We start from the raw sequence: 17,238 nt of genomic DNA on the forward strand, positions 1-17,238 counted from the left end.
TACTATGATTTCGTAATCTTCGCGCAGCTGAATAGTTGCCATGTTGTTTTCAGACCCACACACAGAAATGATATAGCCGAGTAATGAGCTGTAGAAACAAACAAGATTCATGGATTCGCAGAATATTGTTCTTTTATATTTCTCTCGTTTCTCTTAAAGGAAGTTACCTAAATTTCGATTTTGATCAGAACTTGAGCCTATTGTTTACAATTTCACTAATCGAGTACACAATGTTTAAGAGAATATAATAAGTGTAAATATCATTTTTTCCTAATGATTATTCCTGAACAACATAATATGGTATAAAAATGGATGTGGCGGCGGGTTTAAGTTCTTCCTTTTTGAGATTGTAAACTAATGTTTGTTTTAGATGAAAATTTTTCTAGAAACATTCAATATTATACTACTAGAGTCGAACAATGAGTTACCTATAGTATTTATAAATTCTAAGAATCAAAAATCTCGCCGTGTGTATTTAATACATGCTTCGTTACATGAAGTTCGAATAAAAACGAACTAATTTTATTTATTTGGTAGCTGACAGTTAAAAAATTTAGAAAAAAATCTCCAAATTGATGATAACATGTGATTCTAGAATATATTTTTGTCCATGAATGAATGCTTTTCGCAATAAGGTACGGTATCACGTTTTGATAGCGACACTGAGAGCCGGAATATGATGATAAGACTTGTCGTATATCAGTTTAGAAAATGTTCGTGGCATATAAGTTTTTATGTGCGCACAAGCTTGGTTTTATTTGTTCGTTATTTATGTTGACACTTCGATTGTCGATGCCGCGAATAGTAATGTGATCCTGTGCATTTTTCACCTATGTATTCATTTTCTGTGATAACGTTTTCTTTTATTTCATCACCTAATTTATCCATTCCTGAGCACTCATCAATTTCTGAACTCAATTTTGGTGTTACCGAAACGTATTAATACCGTGTACTTCTTATTCTAAGAAAATAATACCATAAAAATCTAATTATCAATCGAAATCGGTGAAAGCACTTTAAATGCTTCTATAACATAGCTATATTGAGGAGATAAATAAACCATTCTTAGTAGAAAAAACATAGGGAAGTAATCTACAAATCGATTGTGTTTTTATTATGATTGGCGGTAACCCACCAGAAATGTATTCAATATCCGTGGATATCTAATCTACGAACGTACACCTAACAATTCATTTGAATAATTTAAGCATTTCACATCTGCTATCCTACACACAGTACGTTTTTCATATTCTCATTCTATGAGCGTATTTTCTATAGTCTTCATTAATTTATATCGCTTATATTAATTCATTGGCCGTTCCTCGATTATTTTTTTCGATTTATTCCATCCCTTTGGTGAAAAGATTATTCTTATGAATATCGATGCCGTGCTGAAGCACGATACTGCCACAGTACCTCCTAGCAAGAAATTTGACACAACAATAATTGTTTGCCTAAATATCAATGTAAATATTTGTGTTTGAGTACGTGTAAATCGTTGTAATTCCAATATCTGGTACCATTCAGCGTTGTTCTAGCCAAAATTCCTTGAAAAATCGAATTACACAAATTTACCAGGAAGCATAACCATATAATTGCCTTGTTCTCATTCTGCTATCATCTACGATCACCGTGTGTATGAGTTGTAAATACTTATTTAACCAGAATATGAAAAAGGTCATATCTCACATTCTCAATGCCATACAACCAAGCCCTTACTTTGATGAGCAAAGCTGCGTTGATTTCCTTGTATTTTTTCCGAATATAGTTGGTTTGCATGGATGACTCTTCCATATTCAAGGTATATTTAGTAAAACTAAGAATTAAACCTTGACAAACTTGGTAATCACACCAATATTTATTCAATTTTTCAAGAAAAAGTCAAAGAATGCCTGGGCATCTTCCCAATCCTCTCTAATATCCATTTCAACATCCTCACTTTCCTCCAAATTCAATAATTTCTCTATTCGTTCTTTACAGCTCTGCAACTCATCCAATAAAAAGGTTAAATCAATGTCTTCCTTGCCTTGTAAAAGACCGATAACATTGAAATAGATGTAAAGCAGGTTGTTGATCTCTTGCTGGAGGTTACTGAGCATTTGCTGAGGGGTAGAACAACCAAGCAGAAGAGAAGTGAGCAGAATTAATTCGACTAGTTCGAAGTAACTGCCAATATAACGTGCATCCAGCAAAGCTTGCAGATAACAGGTTTGTTGAGTGTTTCCCTTTGTGTACCCATGCGTAAATGATTTCTTTCATGATGTGCGACCGGTGTAATGCTGGGGCCAACTCATGAAAGATCTTACCGGCTTGGCATCTTGTGCATACGTGTGAATGACATAATGAAAGAAGTTTACCCGACGATGTGAAGAACTAAAAACGATGATCCAGCACACCATCACAAGCTGCTTGAACACGAAGTTTTGCAGGCGAATCATAGGAGACTCTACTCAACCCCTCGTAGCCGTTCATGTCTGTTGCACACTTTAAATGCCGGTTTGGATGGTAAAATCAGCACGGATATTTCACGTGACTTCGGAGATACCCCGAACATGTACGAGAACATTTCTACAAAGTTGAAAAAAATTTTGGATAATACGCACAAACTCTCTTTTTACAGAAAGGACGAACATTTCAAGCTCTTACGGGGAACGGTAGCGAATAGAAAGAATATCGAAACTATAATAGCACTGAGCGGTTATAAACCACGTAATAGATATGCATCCATGTTGATGGTGCAGGATGTAGTGTACAACGGCAAAGGAGAGTGTGTGAATCGCGACTTTGTGAATAATCTGGTCGTGCCCTGCCAGCATATACGGATCAACACGCTAGCGAATGGATGCGTATTTGATGAACACTCTGCCAATAATAGGAGTGAAACAGACACGGCTACAGCAGAAAATGATAGTTTCTCGGGCAATAACACGTCGTTCACAGATGATAATAGAGAAAATGCTGGCCATAAAAATAACGATCTGGAAGCAGACAGGCGATTGCATGTCCATGGATACATCTTGAATAAGGACCAAGCAAATTTGATTAAATCACGTCAATTACGGCCAACAGCGATACCCTTTGTCTATGAGGTCCCGCTCTCTACACACTTACGACTCTCCCCAGCCAGACACTACATCATACAAAGCTTGCCGACTACGCTTCCGCCGTGTATCTTAAATCCACCCTTTCATAGCACTGTCATTGATACATGTGCATCTCCCGGTAACAAAACCTCACATTTATCGGCAATTATGAACAATACAGGGTTGATATACGCCGTTGAAAAGGATACCAACAGGTACAAAACACTACAACGAAACTTGCAGCTGTGCAATGCCAAAAACGTAACCGCGTTGAACAGCGACTTTCTTGAGTTAAAACTGAGCGCAGAGTACCTTTTGGTTGATCCTTCGTGTTCAGGCAGCGGTATCCATAACGATTACGTAAAGAACCCTGGCCGGGTCAAATTACTATCTTCGTTTCAAAAGAAAATACTTCTACACGCTTTGAGCACCGAGAATGCAGAGCGAATCGTCTACTCAACCTGTTCTTCTCATGAAGAGGAAAACGAGATGGTAGTGGATTACGTTTTTAAAGACGAGAGAATCGCTAAGATGTGGCGAATAGAGGAAATATGCTGTCCGTATGGCAGCAAAGGAATTGAGGGGTATTCATGCAGCGAAAGCGTGCTAAGATTTGAAAGAGGACAATACATAGGATTTTTTATTGCACTGTTCGTCCGTAGGAATGAAAAAATGAAATAATCTGGAATAAAAACCTATTACATGCTATAAACAACCAATAAAGCACTTTTCTTGATAAACACAGTTTTCTCATCGTGATAGGTTTAATGCCACACTGTAGGCTACCAATATGATAAATTTACTTCACAAGCAAGTTTCTTTCCATGTCACCACACGCCCATTCTTGATCTCAACTGATTATCAGATCAACCAATTTGATCGGAGAATTTGTGTTTCATATTCAAAATTTGGTCGCTCAATTTCTTTAAAATAAAACAACTTCACCTAAAAGCTATCAATTCACTTTCCTCTTCACGTTTACATTCCTCATTTCATCTTCTGTGCCGCTTCAATGTTTGGCTGATCAACACATCATCACGGTGGTTCTTGGTGTAAAACAATGCCCACGCACTTCTTCCGTTATTATTGGTAGTAAACAACGAATTCATCCTTTTCAATTGTTGCACGGGTGTCACACGCCCATAAATACGCTATTTGTGTTCATCCGCTTTGATCCACCCGTTTTATCGTGCAAATCTTTTAACCCCCAGAGTTCTATGACCGATCTGAGAAAGCAGTTAGAGTTTTACTTCAGCAATCAGAATTACCACAAAGACACGTATCTCAGAACAACGTGTGAAGAAAATGAGGGAATTCCCATAGAAAAAATTCTTAAGTTCAAAAAATTGCAGCCCTGTAATTACAGCGAGGATGATATCAAGGAAGCACTGAAGGACAGCAAAATTGTCAAGGTGAACGGTGAAAAACTGATAAAGGTCCATGATACAAGCTATGATGAATATGTGACTAGAAAGCACACTGATTACACCGTTGTTATAGGGGGCATCGATAAAGACTTATCATTAGAAGAGATAGAATCTGGGCTATGCAAGTACTTTGTGCCTAAGCTGATCAGGATGATGAAAAACGGCAAGAGAAAGTTTCTTGGCATCGTAAAAGTTGAGTTGGAAAGTGTTGAGGAAGTGGAAAGAGTGCTGAAGATGGATATTCCCGCGTTCGGTAAGAAAGATATTGAAGAAAAGACGGGTGAAGGATCGAAGGATGATCTTGACGTAGTGGAAAAGGATGATGTGCCCAAAAACAAAAAAATAGAAACTGAGGATACAGAAAATGTTGCTGATGACCACGAATCGGGAGAAGACAAGAAAAAAAACACGGAAAGCAAAGAAGAACCAGCGCAGGCCGAATCAGGAGCCACAAAAAAGAAGAAAGATGATGAAAGTGTTAAGAAGATCAAAAGGAACCTGTTGAAGATTTATACCGAGGAAGATTACCAAAAAATGAAAGGCTCCAATGGCAGTAGCACCGAAAAACGAGATGAATTCCTCGTCAAAAACAAGGATAAATTGTACAAATTTATTAGCGATAAGGAATGGACGATAAAGGACATGAAAGATGCCGTTAAAAATGTTGTTTTTGTTGATTTGGATAAAAAAGTTTTGCGGTTTAAGGATGCTCCTGAAGAAGAGAGTACCAAGATTAATGATGAGCTAGAGATATTGCGGATGAGAGATGAGGAGTGCAAGGAATATGCTGACGGCATAAAATTTGGAGACCAAAAAAAAAGTAGGAAAAGAAAGATGAGGTCATGAATTAATAAATTCTACTTGTTTTACCATCTTTTTATGGAAGATACCATTCATATTCGCGTAAACCATAAAACAACGTGAAGTATGTGCAGTAACCTCGTATTGTTAATTTGATAGCAATTGCTTGCTTTTTCAGGTAATGCGTGCAACTACGACATAGTTCTACGCTTATTCGACCTGTAAGTCTATGCGATGGCTTGAGCGAGCATTTTATGGTATGTTAGGAGATTAAATCACGTTTTGCCACCTTCTGGTTCATTAAGTGCTAATTTTCGTAAGCTGGTGGTAGTTATTTGTTCTTGTCGTGTGAAGAGTACTTTGAGTGGTCCCAAGATCTATCACTGCTGTTATCGCAGGTATACACGTGGTACATCAAAAGCGATCGTATGCAAATCAACCTCTCTCTTTAACGTGTCTTACTTTCAGCAAACCGTGGTACGTATCATTACACTGTGTTGAAGTGTCTACAATTTGTGGAAAGTTGCGAGTTTATCAAATTTACGCGTTTCAACGCTGACAAAAATACGATTTTCTCTGCCCATGGACATAAAATTAATATTTGTGTGCATTTTCTCTGCCCATGGACATAAAAACAGCAATTACGCAAATTATCAGAAAAGAATTTAAACCGTGCACTCATGTCATCTTTCCGGAGATACCGCTCACGACAGAGCCGTCTATTTTGCTTGCTATTCCGTACATACGAGGCGTACAAATGCGCAGAAAAGAGCATTTCCAAAATTATATCGATGAGATAAAATATTACGGATTGACAAATGATTGCAGATTTGAGACAAGGGACGACAAGATAAGAACGCGAGAGCTGAAACAGTTATTCTTGACGAGGGAGGTAGACTTCGACGATGAAGAGTGGGTCATAGAGATGCTCAAGTATTTTTATATTTTGGCGGTTGAAGAGGTGAAGTATCTTGAAGCGGAGGAACAGCTGATTGCATACAGGGAAGTGCATAGCGATGGCAAAGAAACAGCGTTTGACACCCTCTCTGCAAACAATGCACAGCCCCTTCGGTGTATACAAATCGATGGTAGTGAAAGGAAGGAACTGTTAGTGGGCAGAATAAAACCTACACTTACACTTGAGGAGTATTCTGAACGTGTTTTGGAGCGCATGCGACAAAGCATGCCAAAGGAGTACGAGAAAGAGGTTGTGAGCGAGCTCGAAGCATACGACAAGGAAATCGAAGAGCTCGTAAAAATGGATGAGTTTAAGGACGAGATGGTGCAAGGAAACACGTACAGACGAGCATAAAACAGTAAAAGGAACGTACGATACAAAAATGACTCTGACGGTACAAAACGGACGAAGCAACAAAAACAGGTAGCAGACACGTTCTGTGGCTTGAAAGCGGTTAAGCATAACTACAGGGCCATAGACCGGCTTGTGCTGATTAAAAAGTTTATTTGTAGATCTAAAGGCTAAGCATTCCTCGTGCACGCCATACCATTTTTATACAACGTAGAACATCATCCCTTATCAACAACGTTCTGGATGTACCCCGCTATGCTGTCCAGGTAGCTTTTTGTATTTTCATTTTCGTATTTACGCTTGAAATCAGGAAATAGACTGTTGCTAGGCTGGAAGTACTCGGTATACGGGCCCTCTGGTATATCACCGGCTATCTCCACGCCAGCTAGCACACTTGTCTCGTACGTCCATGCTCTGACAACATTATTTAAGGTGTATCCACCACCACCAACCACAAGCATTTTCTTGTTGAACGATTTCAGGTATTCAACGCAAGCACCGTGCCCCTGTACACTCAGATTGAAACAGCCAAGCCTATCCTCGCCCAGGCTATCGGCACCGCACTGCACGACTATCACGCTCGGATCAAATTTCCTTATAATTGAGGACGTGACGGGCTCAAACACATATTTGTAGGACCAGTCATCAATTCCTGTACGTAGCGGAACATTTATCACGTTTTTTATTTTTTTTTCTTTTTGGAACGGTTTGTACATCGTGAGGCCGCGGTCAGGGCTCGAATCATTTAAATTGGCACCGCTGTCGAAAACATGCGCATCATCAACGATGCGACTGCCAGGTGCATTTTTCGACCACACATTTTTTGCAAGACCAGCGCTTGTTCTGCACTGCGTGTGTGATGGGGTCGCCTTCTCGCGCAAAAAATGGTTGCTAAGTAAATTACCGGTGCCAGGGAAGTACCCGTCACCATATTTGTGGAATGAGCACGTAAGGACCCTCTCATTCAGCCCAAAAGCCTCTTCCACACCATCTCCGTGGTGTATGTCAATATCAATGTACATCACCCGCTCAAACGAGTTAAGCAGCCGCTGTATGGCCATCACGATATCGTTCATATAGCAGAAACCACTTGGTGAGTTTTTGCGTGCATGGTGCATGCCGCCCGCCCAGTTGATCGCCACATCGTATGTAAGCAGTGCGTTGGCTGCACACATTGAGTTAGACGTGTACTCTGCACAGAATGCCTTGCGGCCATAAAACAGCGGGCAGTCATCGGTTGTCTTCATGTCGTCAAATGGATATCCATCGGGATGATAGCCGGATGCATCGCGTTCGGTCGGCGCAAGCACGTCCATATGGTTGTTAAGCCTGTAGAGGTGTATTAAATTGTTCACGATGGCAGATCGATGCGGCTTCATTGGGTGGTGTTTTCCGTAGTGGTAATTACCAACATCTTTGTTGAACGTGTACGCGACTTTCATATTTGCTCTGAAGGGTAAAAAATCGGGCATGTTCAAATCCTGCAACAGCACGAGCAAATTGATGAAAAGCAAGCAGCGTGCTGATGCGAGCAAAATTACGTGAAAAAAACGCATGGCACTGCCAAACACGGACACATACGACCAAATATTCAGACACAAGGGACAAGCAAACAAAAAATACTGCCAACACTTGGCACAAGATATTTACTGAGCAAGAATTGAACGATTTTCAAGGACATACTCAAATACTGACGAGACTAAACGAAAAGTGCCCGGTAAATTCTCTCTATACATCTTTTTATTTTTCATTCAGCACCGGGATTGAATTGGTTGCCCATCCCGATGAAAGATGCCGCAAGAGGTGTCCTTAGAACACTCTCGTGTATTTCCATGATATACTTGGGCAGATTCTTCTCAAGCAAGAAGAAAACCACATCATCCGAGAAATGATTGCAGTTGTTGAGCAGCACGTTGTACGTCTTAAAATTGAACTTCTTTTTGAGCTTGGACAGCTCCTCCTCCAGCTCAACTATTGTCTTATTGGAGGCACCGAGATTGTGCACGTGCACGGGCAGTCCATATTTCGTCATTCCAGGCACACACTTCATTATCTGCGTACTGAAGAAGTACTCACTGCCAAACACCTCGATAGATGTGTGCCATATGCCATCCAGCTGTACACCAAGAAGTTTCTTACTGATCGCTTTGGCTTGACCGTTGCTCAAGTCATAAACACGCAGTACTACCTCGTTATGCATGGGTTGCATTTTTCTATTTTTTTTGTTTCGTGCTTTTAAAGAAAAAAATGATCAATCAAAGCTATTCGTACGTTTTCGTGAAATATGACACATGTGATTGCGATGAGAGGCGTGATACGTACGAGATTTTCGTTTTTGACAGCATTTGCACAGCAAATTGAATCTGACGGTGTTAGTAAAAAATTGTTGGTTCCAACGAGGGAAACATCAGCGTTCCTACACCGTTTGAACATCAACGTAAAGAAATTTCTGCTTTGGGCAGAAGGAGTTCTAATAATCATCACGTATGGAGGCTCTGCAGTATTTACGTGTTTTGTTCTTCCAACAAATAATTAAATAAAGCACTTTGTTTCTTGCCACCTCGCCAATCTTCCAATTCCAAATATGGTGTAAAGACTTGATAAGGATTTGCAGCGAGCCACTACCTATCCAAAAATTTTTATCGATGAAAAGTGCATAGAACAAAACATACAAACCCGTAATTCGATTGGTCTTGGCAATAATCAGCATGTCAAATCTCTTGTCCTGGTATGACAGGCAAAAGCACTTCTCGAACAAGGCATTATAAGCGTTGGTCGATCTCAAAATAAATACATTTAAAGCACAGATAGATAGAGGAGGCCTGGCTGTGTGCAAAATAAACCGCAAAACTGAGGTCATAAAATTTCTATCGGAGTACTAGCAATGGCAAAGCTGCACTCCCAGCCAAATCGTTAAATACTCAATTTATTTAACGATCACTCCTTCACATCAAGCACCCTGATCTTGTCAACCATTTCGCGTCTGGGTCCTCTTATGCCCTCGGGGTCGTGCGGCAGCATTATTTTCACAATGATGCCAATCACTCCTTGTTTCAGATGCACAGTTGATTTACCTTCTCTCATGTACTCCTCCTTTGGGCTACCCGAGTAAATGTTGGTCTGCCACATCATCTTCTGCGATCGGGCCCGCTGCCCCTTCAACTTACCCGACACGATAATGATGCAGCCCTGTGCACCCGCCTCCTTAATGGTCCTCAACGCACCATTCACGGCTCTTCTATATGTAAGACCCTCTGACATTTTCTTTCGTATGTACTCCGCCTGCACGTTCGGACACAGTCCCTTGTCCTTAACCATCTCGACCAAAATCGTTACGTCCTTGTTAAGACGCTTTTTCACAAGAGACGTGATCTGCTTGAGCCGATAACGGTTCTCATTGATGAGGTCATCGGCCTTGAGGACACGTATGATTATTTTTAAGGGCACTTCGTGTGCAAGGAACTTCATCGATGAGTAACCACTTTCCATCAGTTCCTTGGCAAAAAACTCGTTTAATTCTGCGTAAGCGATGCCTGTGGCAATAGATTGCGAACGTATCTGCTCCGTTTCTTGATTCAACATTGAACAGGGGATCGGAAATAATTTTTTTGATAAATTTTAATTAAAACGGAACAAAACGAAAAAGCTGGGCAAGAACGGACAGCATGCTCATGTTTTTGTTTTCTATCGTAAGCTGTGCATTTTTTATGGTAGAGTGTTTTGAGTTGTGTGATGTGCGTTTTACCTTTTTTATACGGCATGTGTGTCAATTATGGTATTATAGCGACGTACTTAAAATTCAGGCATTGTTCACGCACCTCAGTTCCAATAATAAGGTACGTGCTGTATGACACATATGACGTGCCCTGCATGAGAATTACATTTGAAGTCAAAACATGTTTTTTTTGAGCCGAGGAAAACGAATAATACGGCCCATAATGCTGTTGAAAGCTGCAAGACCGCCAATAAACACAACAAATGTGCTGATCAATACGTGGTGATCTTGATACCCGACTGATAAATACGCTTACATGCTACAGACCATGTAAAGTACAGGCAATGACCGAGTAAATCTGTCTCTTACCAACGTATAGGCAGGAAAAATCAAGCATTTCATTTTAATGCTAGGAAAAGCGCTAGTCACGGGAATTATGCCTGTTATTCTCAGTTATACCGCATATATCGACGAATGAGGGCGTTGACCAGCCATTCATGATTGAAAACGCTATTTTGTGCAGTTTTTATTGCCATGGCACATTCCGCTTTACTTAATAAAGATTAACTAAATGCTAAGATTTATTCGATCACATCCTCCGTCCCACAGTTCAACTTGCAGTATCCCGGCTCATTGAAGCTGTTATCGTCGCACTCCTCTTCTTTTTCATATATCTCCGAATGATCTGGCGTATCGATGGTAAATACTAAAAGGAAGAACGGAAACATGCGTGCTTGAACGCATGTTTTTTTAATAAAGGTTAGTTTCAGGGCGTGTTTCACATTTGCAACATGCATTCGTTCGTGGGTGATACACGGAAACGAATGCATTTTCTGTTTTGTTACAAAAATATTTCTGAATTCTTTACTGGTCATCTTAGGCAACAGTACAGATGGATGATGATGCGATAAAAATGCTTTTACTGGATGTAACAACACGGCAGTTGATCCTGTCACCGTTTTTCTACCCGTTGCGAGCCACTTTGTACCTTTTTCGATTTTCTGTTTCAATAAAATATTTTTTCTGTCCATATGAAGTGCTTCAAAGATCTGAACGAAAAACACGTTAAAATCCTAAAAGAGGTGGAAAAGAACGCCAGAAACGTAAAACAGGATGTTTATTTGCGCGATTTGCTGAAGGAAAGAATGATAATATACGACAAGAAGTATGTTCTAACATACAAGGGATACGATCACTTGGCACTAGCACATTTCAAGAAAAAAGGACTGTCCCGGATTGTTGACCAGATCGACATCGGAAAAGAAAGCGACATCTATCTGGGCGAGATGAATGGTTCGCTTGTGGCTGTCAAAATGTATCGAATCGGTCGGACATCGTACCGGAAAACAGAAAACCGGGACAATATAAAGATGGACATGTACAAGCGTAGTATGATGTACTGCCAGAGAGAGTACAAGATATTAAGATCGTTGACAAGCGAGAACATCGCTGTACCTGTGGGCTGCAATAGACACGTTTTGATCACACGGTACTATGACTGCAAGCCGTTGGTGAAAACTCGATTGGATGACCTTGATTATTTTTACAACAAGCTAATGGACTTGGTAGTTGAACTATATTCAATGGGATATGTGCACGGTGATTTTAATGAGTACAATGTGCTGATAAAAGAGAAGCAAATAATTATGGTGGATTTTCCTCAGTGTATACCCGTTACTGATCCACGAGCTGGCGAATACCTGCGAAGGGATGTTCAGTGCGTAAAGGAGTATTTTGAACGAAAGTACAGGTACGTGAACGAGCGAGATGCGGTGAATGAAATTGCTGCCGGCCGTGACTGATAGAGGAGGGTATTTCACAGATAGAAACATCCAATGCAAACAAAACCGTGCGTTTGAAACGAGGAACTCCCGTGGTATTAAAAACTTTTTAAACAGTTTTATTTTTATCGGTTTATCTTGTGACAATATTGTTGAACTCTCTAATGTTTTCTACTGCCTCGTTGATGTTGTCTTTGTACTCCTTCACGATTTCTTTGTATGATTTGATTAGCGCAGTGAATTCTTCCCTGGTAGACCCTCCCATTCGGACAAAAAAATTCAAAACTTTATAAAAATGAACGAATAAAGTGCCGGAGGTCCATGCTGTTACCATATACAGCGATAGTATCGCACAATTTCCATGATTTGAATGTTGATGGTCATTATCTGCCCTAGCAAACCAGAAGGTGTGATATTCGGATAGCATGGTATAAGAGAGGTGAATAAACATACTTTTTATGAATAGTTTTTAACACAATCACATACATATCTGTTCAATATGTGTCTTGAGGAGCTGTCCGCCTATAGTTTTTGGCACCAGTCGCCTTTATACAACTCTGTGCTGAGATTATGAGGTAACCTACGGGACCTTCCTAAGAGAGTACCGGTAGTTACCGTTGATCTTTGTTCAGAACTTGCTTTCAACGGATTTAAGGATCGTTCCTCTGGTACATGTCACCGTTCACCGCTCGTTACAACGAGTTAGGGTTTCTCGATCTTTGAGTGATCGCTTGGATCCTGTACAGAACTGGCGGACTGTACAATTTCCACTAAGTTTGCGGCAAGTGAATTAATCTACTAGCACGTACACAAATCTGCTTATTTGTATTAGATAGGCACAAAATACCGCGGAGTAAAATATTGTTTACCTTCTTCCGCACAACAAATATATTCTGGAAAGATTTACACGTGACCACCGAAAAAAATAACAGCTCAACGATCAGGAATCTTTCAGTGCTGGAGATGCTACCACGTGTCAAATTTTGTTACTTATTTCGTAAATAAATTCGCAGTTTTTACGGTAATAGTTAAAATAAGCAGATACTTCACTTTATCATCACAGCGGACAAAAACCCTTGCACCGTACCATTACGGGTATGCAATGGCACAATCACTCAGATCAGGTGTTGTTTGCAACGGATCGCATTCAAATAGTGACGTGAAAGAGTGAATTTGCACAATGAAAGCTTCTACTGAAGGCTCTGTTCGCATTCGGTATGACACGAACGGCTTATAAAAATATGAAAAACATAACGGAACAAATTGTTTAACGCAAAGTATTACGGTTCAAGTGTCAAAGAGGGTAAAAATTTTTCGTCGTATATACATCAAACTCAGATGGCAGGATCATTTTGTAGGCCCAACTCCTTTCTCTTATCGAAATACCTTATTAACAAATACTTAAGCTTTTCGTATCTTGAATAGTTTTTTAACGTAGGATACTTCAGCTTCATTTTCAGCTCAAATTGGTTCAAAATTTTCTCTACACTTCTATTCCAAGTCATTTTACTGAATCCGATGCTCGATGCCAGGTAAATGTATGGATGCGGGTGCATCTTGCCTATAATAGCGTTAATTTTACTTTCAAAGTCTTCGTTTGTTGGTATTGCTACGAGAAACTCGCCAAAATGAGTATGTAGTATCCTTTTTCGATGCTCTAGAGTCGATGGAAGGGATTCAAGAAATCTTTTGTACGAGGAAAGGAGTTTCTGCTTCTTCTTTAGGGACAGCTGTGACATTGGCAGAGGGGTTCCGTAATAACCGGATGTAAATTAGTTATCCTATCACGGACCAGCCACTGCAACTGCTATCAGACAGTATAACTCCCTGCCACTGATTTTCCATTGCTGTCAGGATTCTACCACACAAGGCCCAGAGCGGCAATCAGCCCTTCAACTTGTGATATTTAGAGCAAAGACCAAATGTTCATTCAAACCGTTTTTGCCGTAGTATGAGTTGGTAAATAAACCAATTTTAGTAGAAAAGAGCTGAACTGTTTAAAATAGGTGTTATAGCTAAGTTGCCGTTTATTAGCTATGAAATTGTTCGATGTACCTAGGATTGCTTAACCGTGACCTATCAAATATACGATTCGCTTCAATACCTAGTGCACGAGTACAAACCCTTTGATTACCGGTACACTAGCACATGTCAAGCTGCCTCATCATCAAAGGCATTCTATAGCGATCGAATTGCTCAGACATGAACATAAATTATCACGTTGCTTTTACCATTCATAGCATCAGCCCAATCGTTTGTTCTTTGACAACCGAAACATTTATTTATCAGTGCGTGTAGGTGATTCAAATCATCATAAACCCTCGATAATCTTTTCAATCCTTACCTTACATGGCTTGTTATCTCCCTTAGCGAAGTATTCTTCCCTTATATAGTTGGTGATGCCTCGGAATCTTTTTCCAAAAATTGCAGACATATCCTTTCCAAGTACCAGCAAGTATGCTTCGACCACGTGAAAGGAGTTGGGTGTGGGCATCTCGTTTAGCATGCCTGCAAAAAAGTTATATGCCTCATGCCACATGCGCCGTAATCTCAAAAGTTCAAAATATATGCTGTACATACTTTTTAGGAACTTGCCCTCCTCTTTTTTGCACACCAGACCTACCAAGAAGAGTGAGTGCAAATTTGGTGTGTACAAGTTGTTGAGGAGCCAGCCATACGATTTGTAAGTTTCAAAACAATTGGAAACTTGCAATTTTGCTTGCTCAATGATTTTTATGGAGAGAAGTTCGTAGAAAATACAACTATCGTACTGTTTGAGGAATCCTGTGATTAGATTGATATGATCTAAATCGGTGGTTACCTGTCCTATTCGTTTATTTACAATTAATTTTAGCTGTCTATAAGACTGGTTCGTTATTTTATTCTTTTGCAGGTTCAATATTCTTTCAGTTTGAATGTAATTGTCTGTTACAATATATTTTCTGATAAAATAGTCTGAAATAGGCATATTTACTGGGATATTAAGCGGTTCAACGCCATCAATTTCATCACTTTGCACGATCTCAACACCAGGGTGTGTAACTGGCAGTTTCTCATCAGTACGCACCGTTTCATTGTCCATCGGTAATTCCCTGCTTATATCTTCCATTAGGGAAGTGTTTCTGCTGTATGCGTTCCCAGTTTCTTGCACAGTGTACGTATCCCTCATGAGCTCTTGCAGCTCCTGCTGCATCGTCTCATTGAGTATCTTTCGCTTGTTTATAAGTTCTTGTATGCTTCTTTCAACCACCAGTTTTCTTTTCCGTTCTATTTCCAAAAATTGCTGTAGGTCATCCTCCATAGAACGCTCAGAGTCAAGGGGTTCGGGTTGCCGCATGAGTTTAAGCCGCAGACAAAGTTAACGAAGCGCAGCTGCGACAAATTATTACAGCAATAGCGCTGCATTTGGTGATGTCATGCGCACATCCCTGTTTGCCAAGATACGAAAAATCTAATGTGCCAAGATTAGGTGAAAAGGGAGTTTGCAAGTCATTCGCCATGATTTTGTTGGGAGTAAAATTGAACAAATTTGAACGAAAAGAATGGTATTAGCAATATATTGAGATACAGATCAAAAAACTGAACAGTACTATTCGGTGGTTTGGAGTATTCTGCTTATCATGAAGTAACACAAAAAACGTACTTTGTATACAATGCACTTTTGTAACAGCAATCAGTGTGGGATGTAAGGAGGACAGCGTGCATTCGCGATTGCGATATTGCAGAGGATATCACCCATGTTCCCGTGTTTGATACTGCTACTAACTCAGAATTTGATCAGCAGCCTAAAATGCTTAATAAAATTGCCCTTCGCAAAATGGACCTGCGAACGATAATTGCGAATGCTCAGATCAAGAGATTGTCTATTCCAGAATTTAAACCTACCTATACATCAACAACACCGCCGGAAATTCCTCTTGACACCATAGATGACCTCACAAAAATATGCTCGTATTTCGATCTGCCACAGCCAACAAAGCAAATGTTTGAGGATGAGACACAGCTGGATCAGTTAGTTCTGTTTTTGAAAAATCTAAGGCTTGGCTTGTTGGGCTTTGGTGTGCAAATCGAAGAAATAAAAATAGATGAAACGACGATCAGGAAGGCGAAAGGCGTAGAAAATGATATAGACAGAATGGAAATAGCCATTGCAAATATGGAGGATCAGTACAATTTATTGCGCGAATTTAGACGTGAAGTATTCAAGTATAACGCAAAAAGCGCGACACTTAACCTTGATGAAGCCAATTCCACGAGCGATGTCAAAAAAAAGGATTATACGAACATATTTGTGGACAGAAATGCACAAATTGACGGAAATATTGGTGATAATGACAAAGAAGCAGTGAACGTAGATGTAAATATGATCAACGAGTATGTTGACATGCTTAATAACGTGAGAAAAGATTTGTCGGACTCTCCATTCATCAAGTACAAAGACATAGTCAAGAATTTTAATAAAGACTATCTGTTCAAGCACCGGTCCTATCTTTTGTATAAAAACATGAAGAAAAGACAAATTTTGCTGGATAGGCTTTACAGCTCAGACAATACCGTGTTAAAGCACCTTTTTATAGAATTGATTCGGAATGAGGTGGTATATCTGGCCGAAATGGAAGCAAAATATGGGTTGGAAAGGGTGAGCATGTTTAAGATTGTGTATAATTTGATTAGCAGAGGAATGATAGACTTTGACAAGAACAACGAATGCATACGCCTCGGTCTGAATAGGAATAAGTAAAATGCTCCGCTTTTGATTGGCATAATTCTCTATAATTAAATTTAATGGTCTTTCGTACAATTGAACGTACTCAGGATAGCTTTTCTATTTTCTGGAGTGCCAATACGTTCTTGATCACCTGTTCTATACGAAATATCGCCCTTGCACTCGGAGTGCTATCATTTTTTTCTGTCGAAGAGAGAATGGACAAATTTGCGGTGTGATGCTTTCTGCGAAACGAAAGTAATTGATGACTATGTAAATCAGAATACCTCAAGTAAGTTACTTTTACGGTAGTTGCGCTGAATAGAACGATTGTTACCAATTAGCATGCTGTGCTGGTCTTTTCATACAAGTATGGCAATAATGCCCACTGTTGAAGAATGTTAGACCGTAATTCTT

General features: G+C 39.8%; 12 protein-coding genes across 12 annotated transcripts; 5 read left to right on the forward strand and 7 right to left on the reverse strand.

Moving 5' to 3' along the window:
* Positions 1–2,552: 2,552 nt before the first annotated feature.
* On the forward strand, positions 2,553–3,811 carry VCUG_01415 (uncharacterized protein; the record flags this gene model as incomplete). The annotated part of the gene is made up of 1 exon (XM_008076244.1): positions 2,553–3,811. One exon carries the CDS (start codon positions 2,553–2,555, stop codon positions 3,762–3,764), a length of 1,212 nt encoding a protein of 403 aa, XP_008074435.1. The 3' UTR covers positions 3,765–3,811.
* Positions 3,812–4,300: 489 nt separating this feature from the next.
* Positions 4,301–5,382, forward strand: VCUG_01416 (uncharacterized protein; the record flags this gene model as incomplete). The annotated part of the gene is made up of 1 exon (XM_008076245.1): positions 4,301–5,382. The coding sequence occupies one exon, from the start codon at positions 4,301–4,303 to the stop codon at positions 5,354–5,356; it is 1,056 nt and encodes a 351-aa protein (XP_008074436.1). The 3' UTR covers positions 5,357–5,382.
* A 525-nt stretch (positions 5,383–5,907) lies between these two features.
* VCUG_01417 (uncharacterized protein) lies at positions 5,908–6,773 on the forward strand. The gene has a single exon (XM_008076246.1). The coding sequence runs from the start codon at positions 5,934–5,936 to the stop codon at positions 6,621–6,623; it is 690 nt and encodes a 229-aa protein (XP_008074437.1). The 5' UTR covers positions 5,908–5,933; the 3' UTR covers positions 6,624–6,773.
* Positions 6,774–6,838: 65 nt separating this feature from the next.
* Positions 6,839–8,092, reverse strand: VCUG_01418 (uncharacterized protein; the record flags this gene model as incomplete). The annotated part of the gene is made up of 1 exon (XM_008076247.1): positions 6,839–8,092. The coding sequence occupies one exon, from the start codon at positions 8,090–8,092 to the stop codon at positions 6,839–6,841; it is 1,254 nt and encodes a 417-aa protein (XP_008074438.1).
* Positions 8,093–8,252: 160 nt separating this feature from the next.
* Positions 8,253–8,823, reverse strand: VCUG_01419 (uncharacterized protein). The gene has a single exon (XM_008076248.1). It carries the CDS (start codon positions 8,818–8,820, stop codon positions 8,368–8,370), a length of 453 nt encoding a protein of 150 aa, XP_008074439.1. The 5' UTR covers positions 8,821–8,823; the 3' UTR covers positions 8,253–8,367.
* Positions 8,824–9,090: 267 nt separating this feature from the next.
* Positions 9,091–9,480, reverse strand: VCUG_01420 (uncharacterized protein; the record flags this gene model as incomplete). Its single annotated transcript, XM_008076249.1, has 1 exon — positions 9,091–9,480. The coding sequence occupies one exon, from the start codon at positions 9,478–9,480 to the stop codon at positions 9,091–9,093; it is 390 nt and encodes a 129-aa protein (XP_008074440.1).
* A 70-nt stretch (positions 9,481–9,550) lies between these two features.
* On the reverse strand, positions 9,551–10,207 carry VCUG_01421 (ribosomal protein S3). The gene has a single exon (XM_008076250.1). It carries the CDS (start codon positions 10,200–10,202, stop codon positions 9,558–9,560), a length of 645 nt encoding a protein of 214 aa, XP_008074441.1. The 5' UTR covers positions 10,203–10,207; the 3' UTR covers positions 9,551–9,557.
* Positions 10,208–10,870: 663 nt separating this feature from the next.
* On the reverse strand, positions 10,871–11,366 carry VCUG_01422 (uncharacterized protein; the record flags this gene model as incomplete). The annotated part of the gene is made up of 1 exon (XM_008076251.1): positions 10,871–11,366. One exon carries the CDS (start codon positions 11,364–11,366, stop codon positions 10,917–10,919), a length of 450 nt encoding a protein of 149 aa, XP_008074442.1. The 3' UTR covers positions 10,871–10,916.
* On the forward strand, positions 11,367–12,227 carry VCUG_01423 (atypical/RIO/RIO2 protein kinase; the record flags this gene model as incomplete). Its single annotated transcript, XM_008076252.1, has 1 exon — positions 11,367–12,227. One exon carries the CDS (start codon positions 11,367–11,369, stop codon positions 12,135–12,137), a length of 771 nt encoding a protein of 256 aa, XP_008074443.1. The 3' UTR covers positions 12,138–12,227.
* Positions 12,228–12,768: 541 nt separating this feature from the next.
* Positions 12,769–14,063, reverse strand: VCUG_01424 (uncharacterized protein). Its single transcript, XM_008076253.1, has one exon. It carries the CDS (start codon positions 13,853–13,855, stop codon positions 13,451–13,453), a length of 405 nt encoding a protein of 134 aa, XP_008074444.1. The 5' UTR covers positions 13,856–14,063; the 3' UTR covers positions 12,769–13,450.
* A 251-nt stretch (positions 14,064–14,314) lies between these two features.
* Positions 14,315–15,453, reverse strand: VCUG_01425 (uncharacterized protein; the record flags this gene model as incomplete). The annotated part of the gene is made up of 1 exon (XM_008076254.1): positions 14,315–15,453. One exon carries the CDS (start codon positions 15,451–15,453, stop codon positions 14,428–14,430), a length of 1,026 nt encoding a protein of 341 aa, XP_008074445.1. The 3' UTR covers positions 14,315–14,427.
* A 188-nt stretch (positions 15,454–15,641) lies between these two features.
* On the forward strand, positions 15,642–16,879 carry VCUG_01426 (uncharacterized protein). Its single transcript, XM_008076242.1, has one exon. It carries the CDS (start codon positions 15,907–15,909, stop codon positions 16,855–16,857), a length of 951 nt encoding a protein of 316 aa, XP_008074433.1. The 5' UTR covers positions 15,642–15,906; the 3' UTR covers positions 16,858–16,879.
* The last annotated feature ends 359 nt before the right edge of the window (positions 16,880–17,238 follow it).

Source organism: Vavraia culicis (assembly GCF_000192795.1).
Source record: "Vavraia culicis subsp. floridensis unplaced genomic scaffold supercont1.22, whole genome shotgun sequence".
Classification (NCBI taxonomy): domain Eukaryota; kingdom Fungi; phylum Microsporidia; family Pleistophoridae; genus Vavraia; species Vavraia culicis.

Excerpts from the sequence above, each read along its gene's own strand:
- VCUG_01417 (XM_008076246.1), top strand. The coding sequence starts at position 5,934 with ATGGACATAAAAACAGCAATTACGCAAATTATCAGAAAAGAATTTAAA.
- VCUG_01421 (XM_008076250.1), bottom strand. The coding sequence starts at position 10,202 with ATGTTGAATCAAGAAACGGAGCAGATACGTTCGCAATCTATTGCCACA.
- VCUG_01419 (XM_008076248.1), bottom strand. The coding sequence starts at position 8,820 with ATGCATAACGAGGTAGTACTGCGTGTTTATGACTTGAGCAACGGTCAA.
- VCUG_01424 (XM_008076253.1), bottom strand. The coding sequence starts at position 13,855 with ATGTCACAGCTGTCCCTAAAGAAGAAGCAGAAACTCCTTTCCTCGTAC.
- VCUG_01426 (XM_008076242.1), top strand. The coding sequence starts at position 15,907 with ATGCTTAATAAAATTGCCCTTCGCAAAATGGACCTGCGAACGATAATT.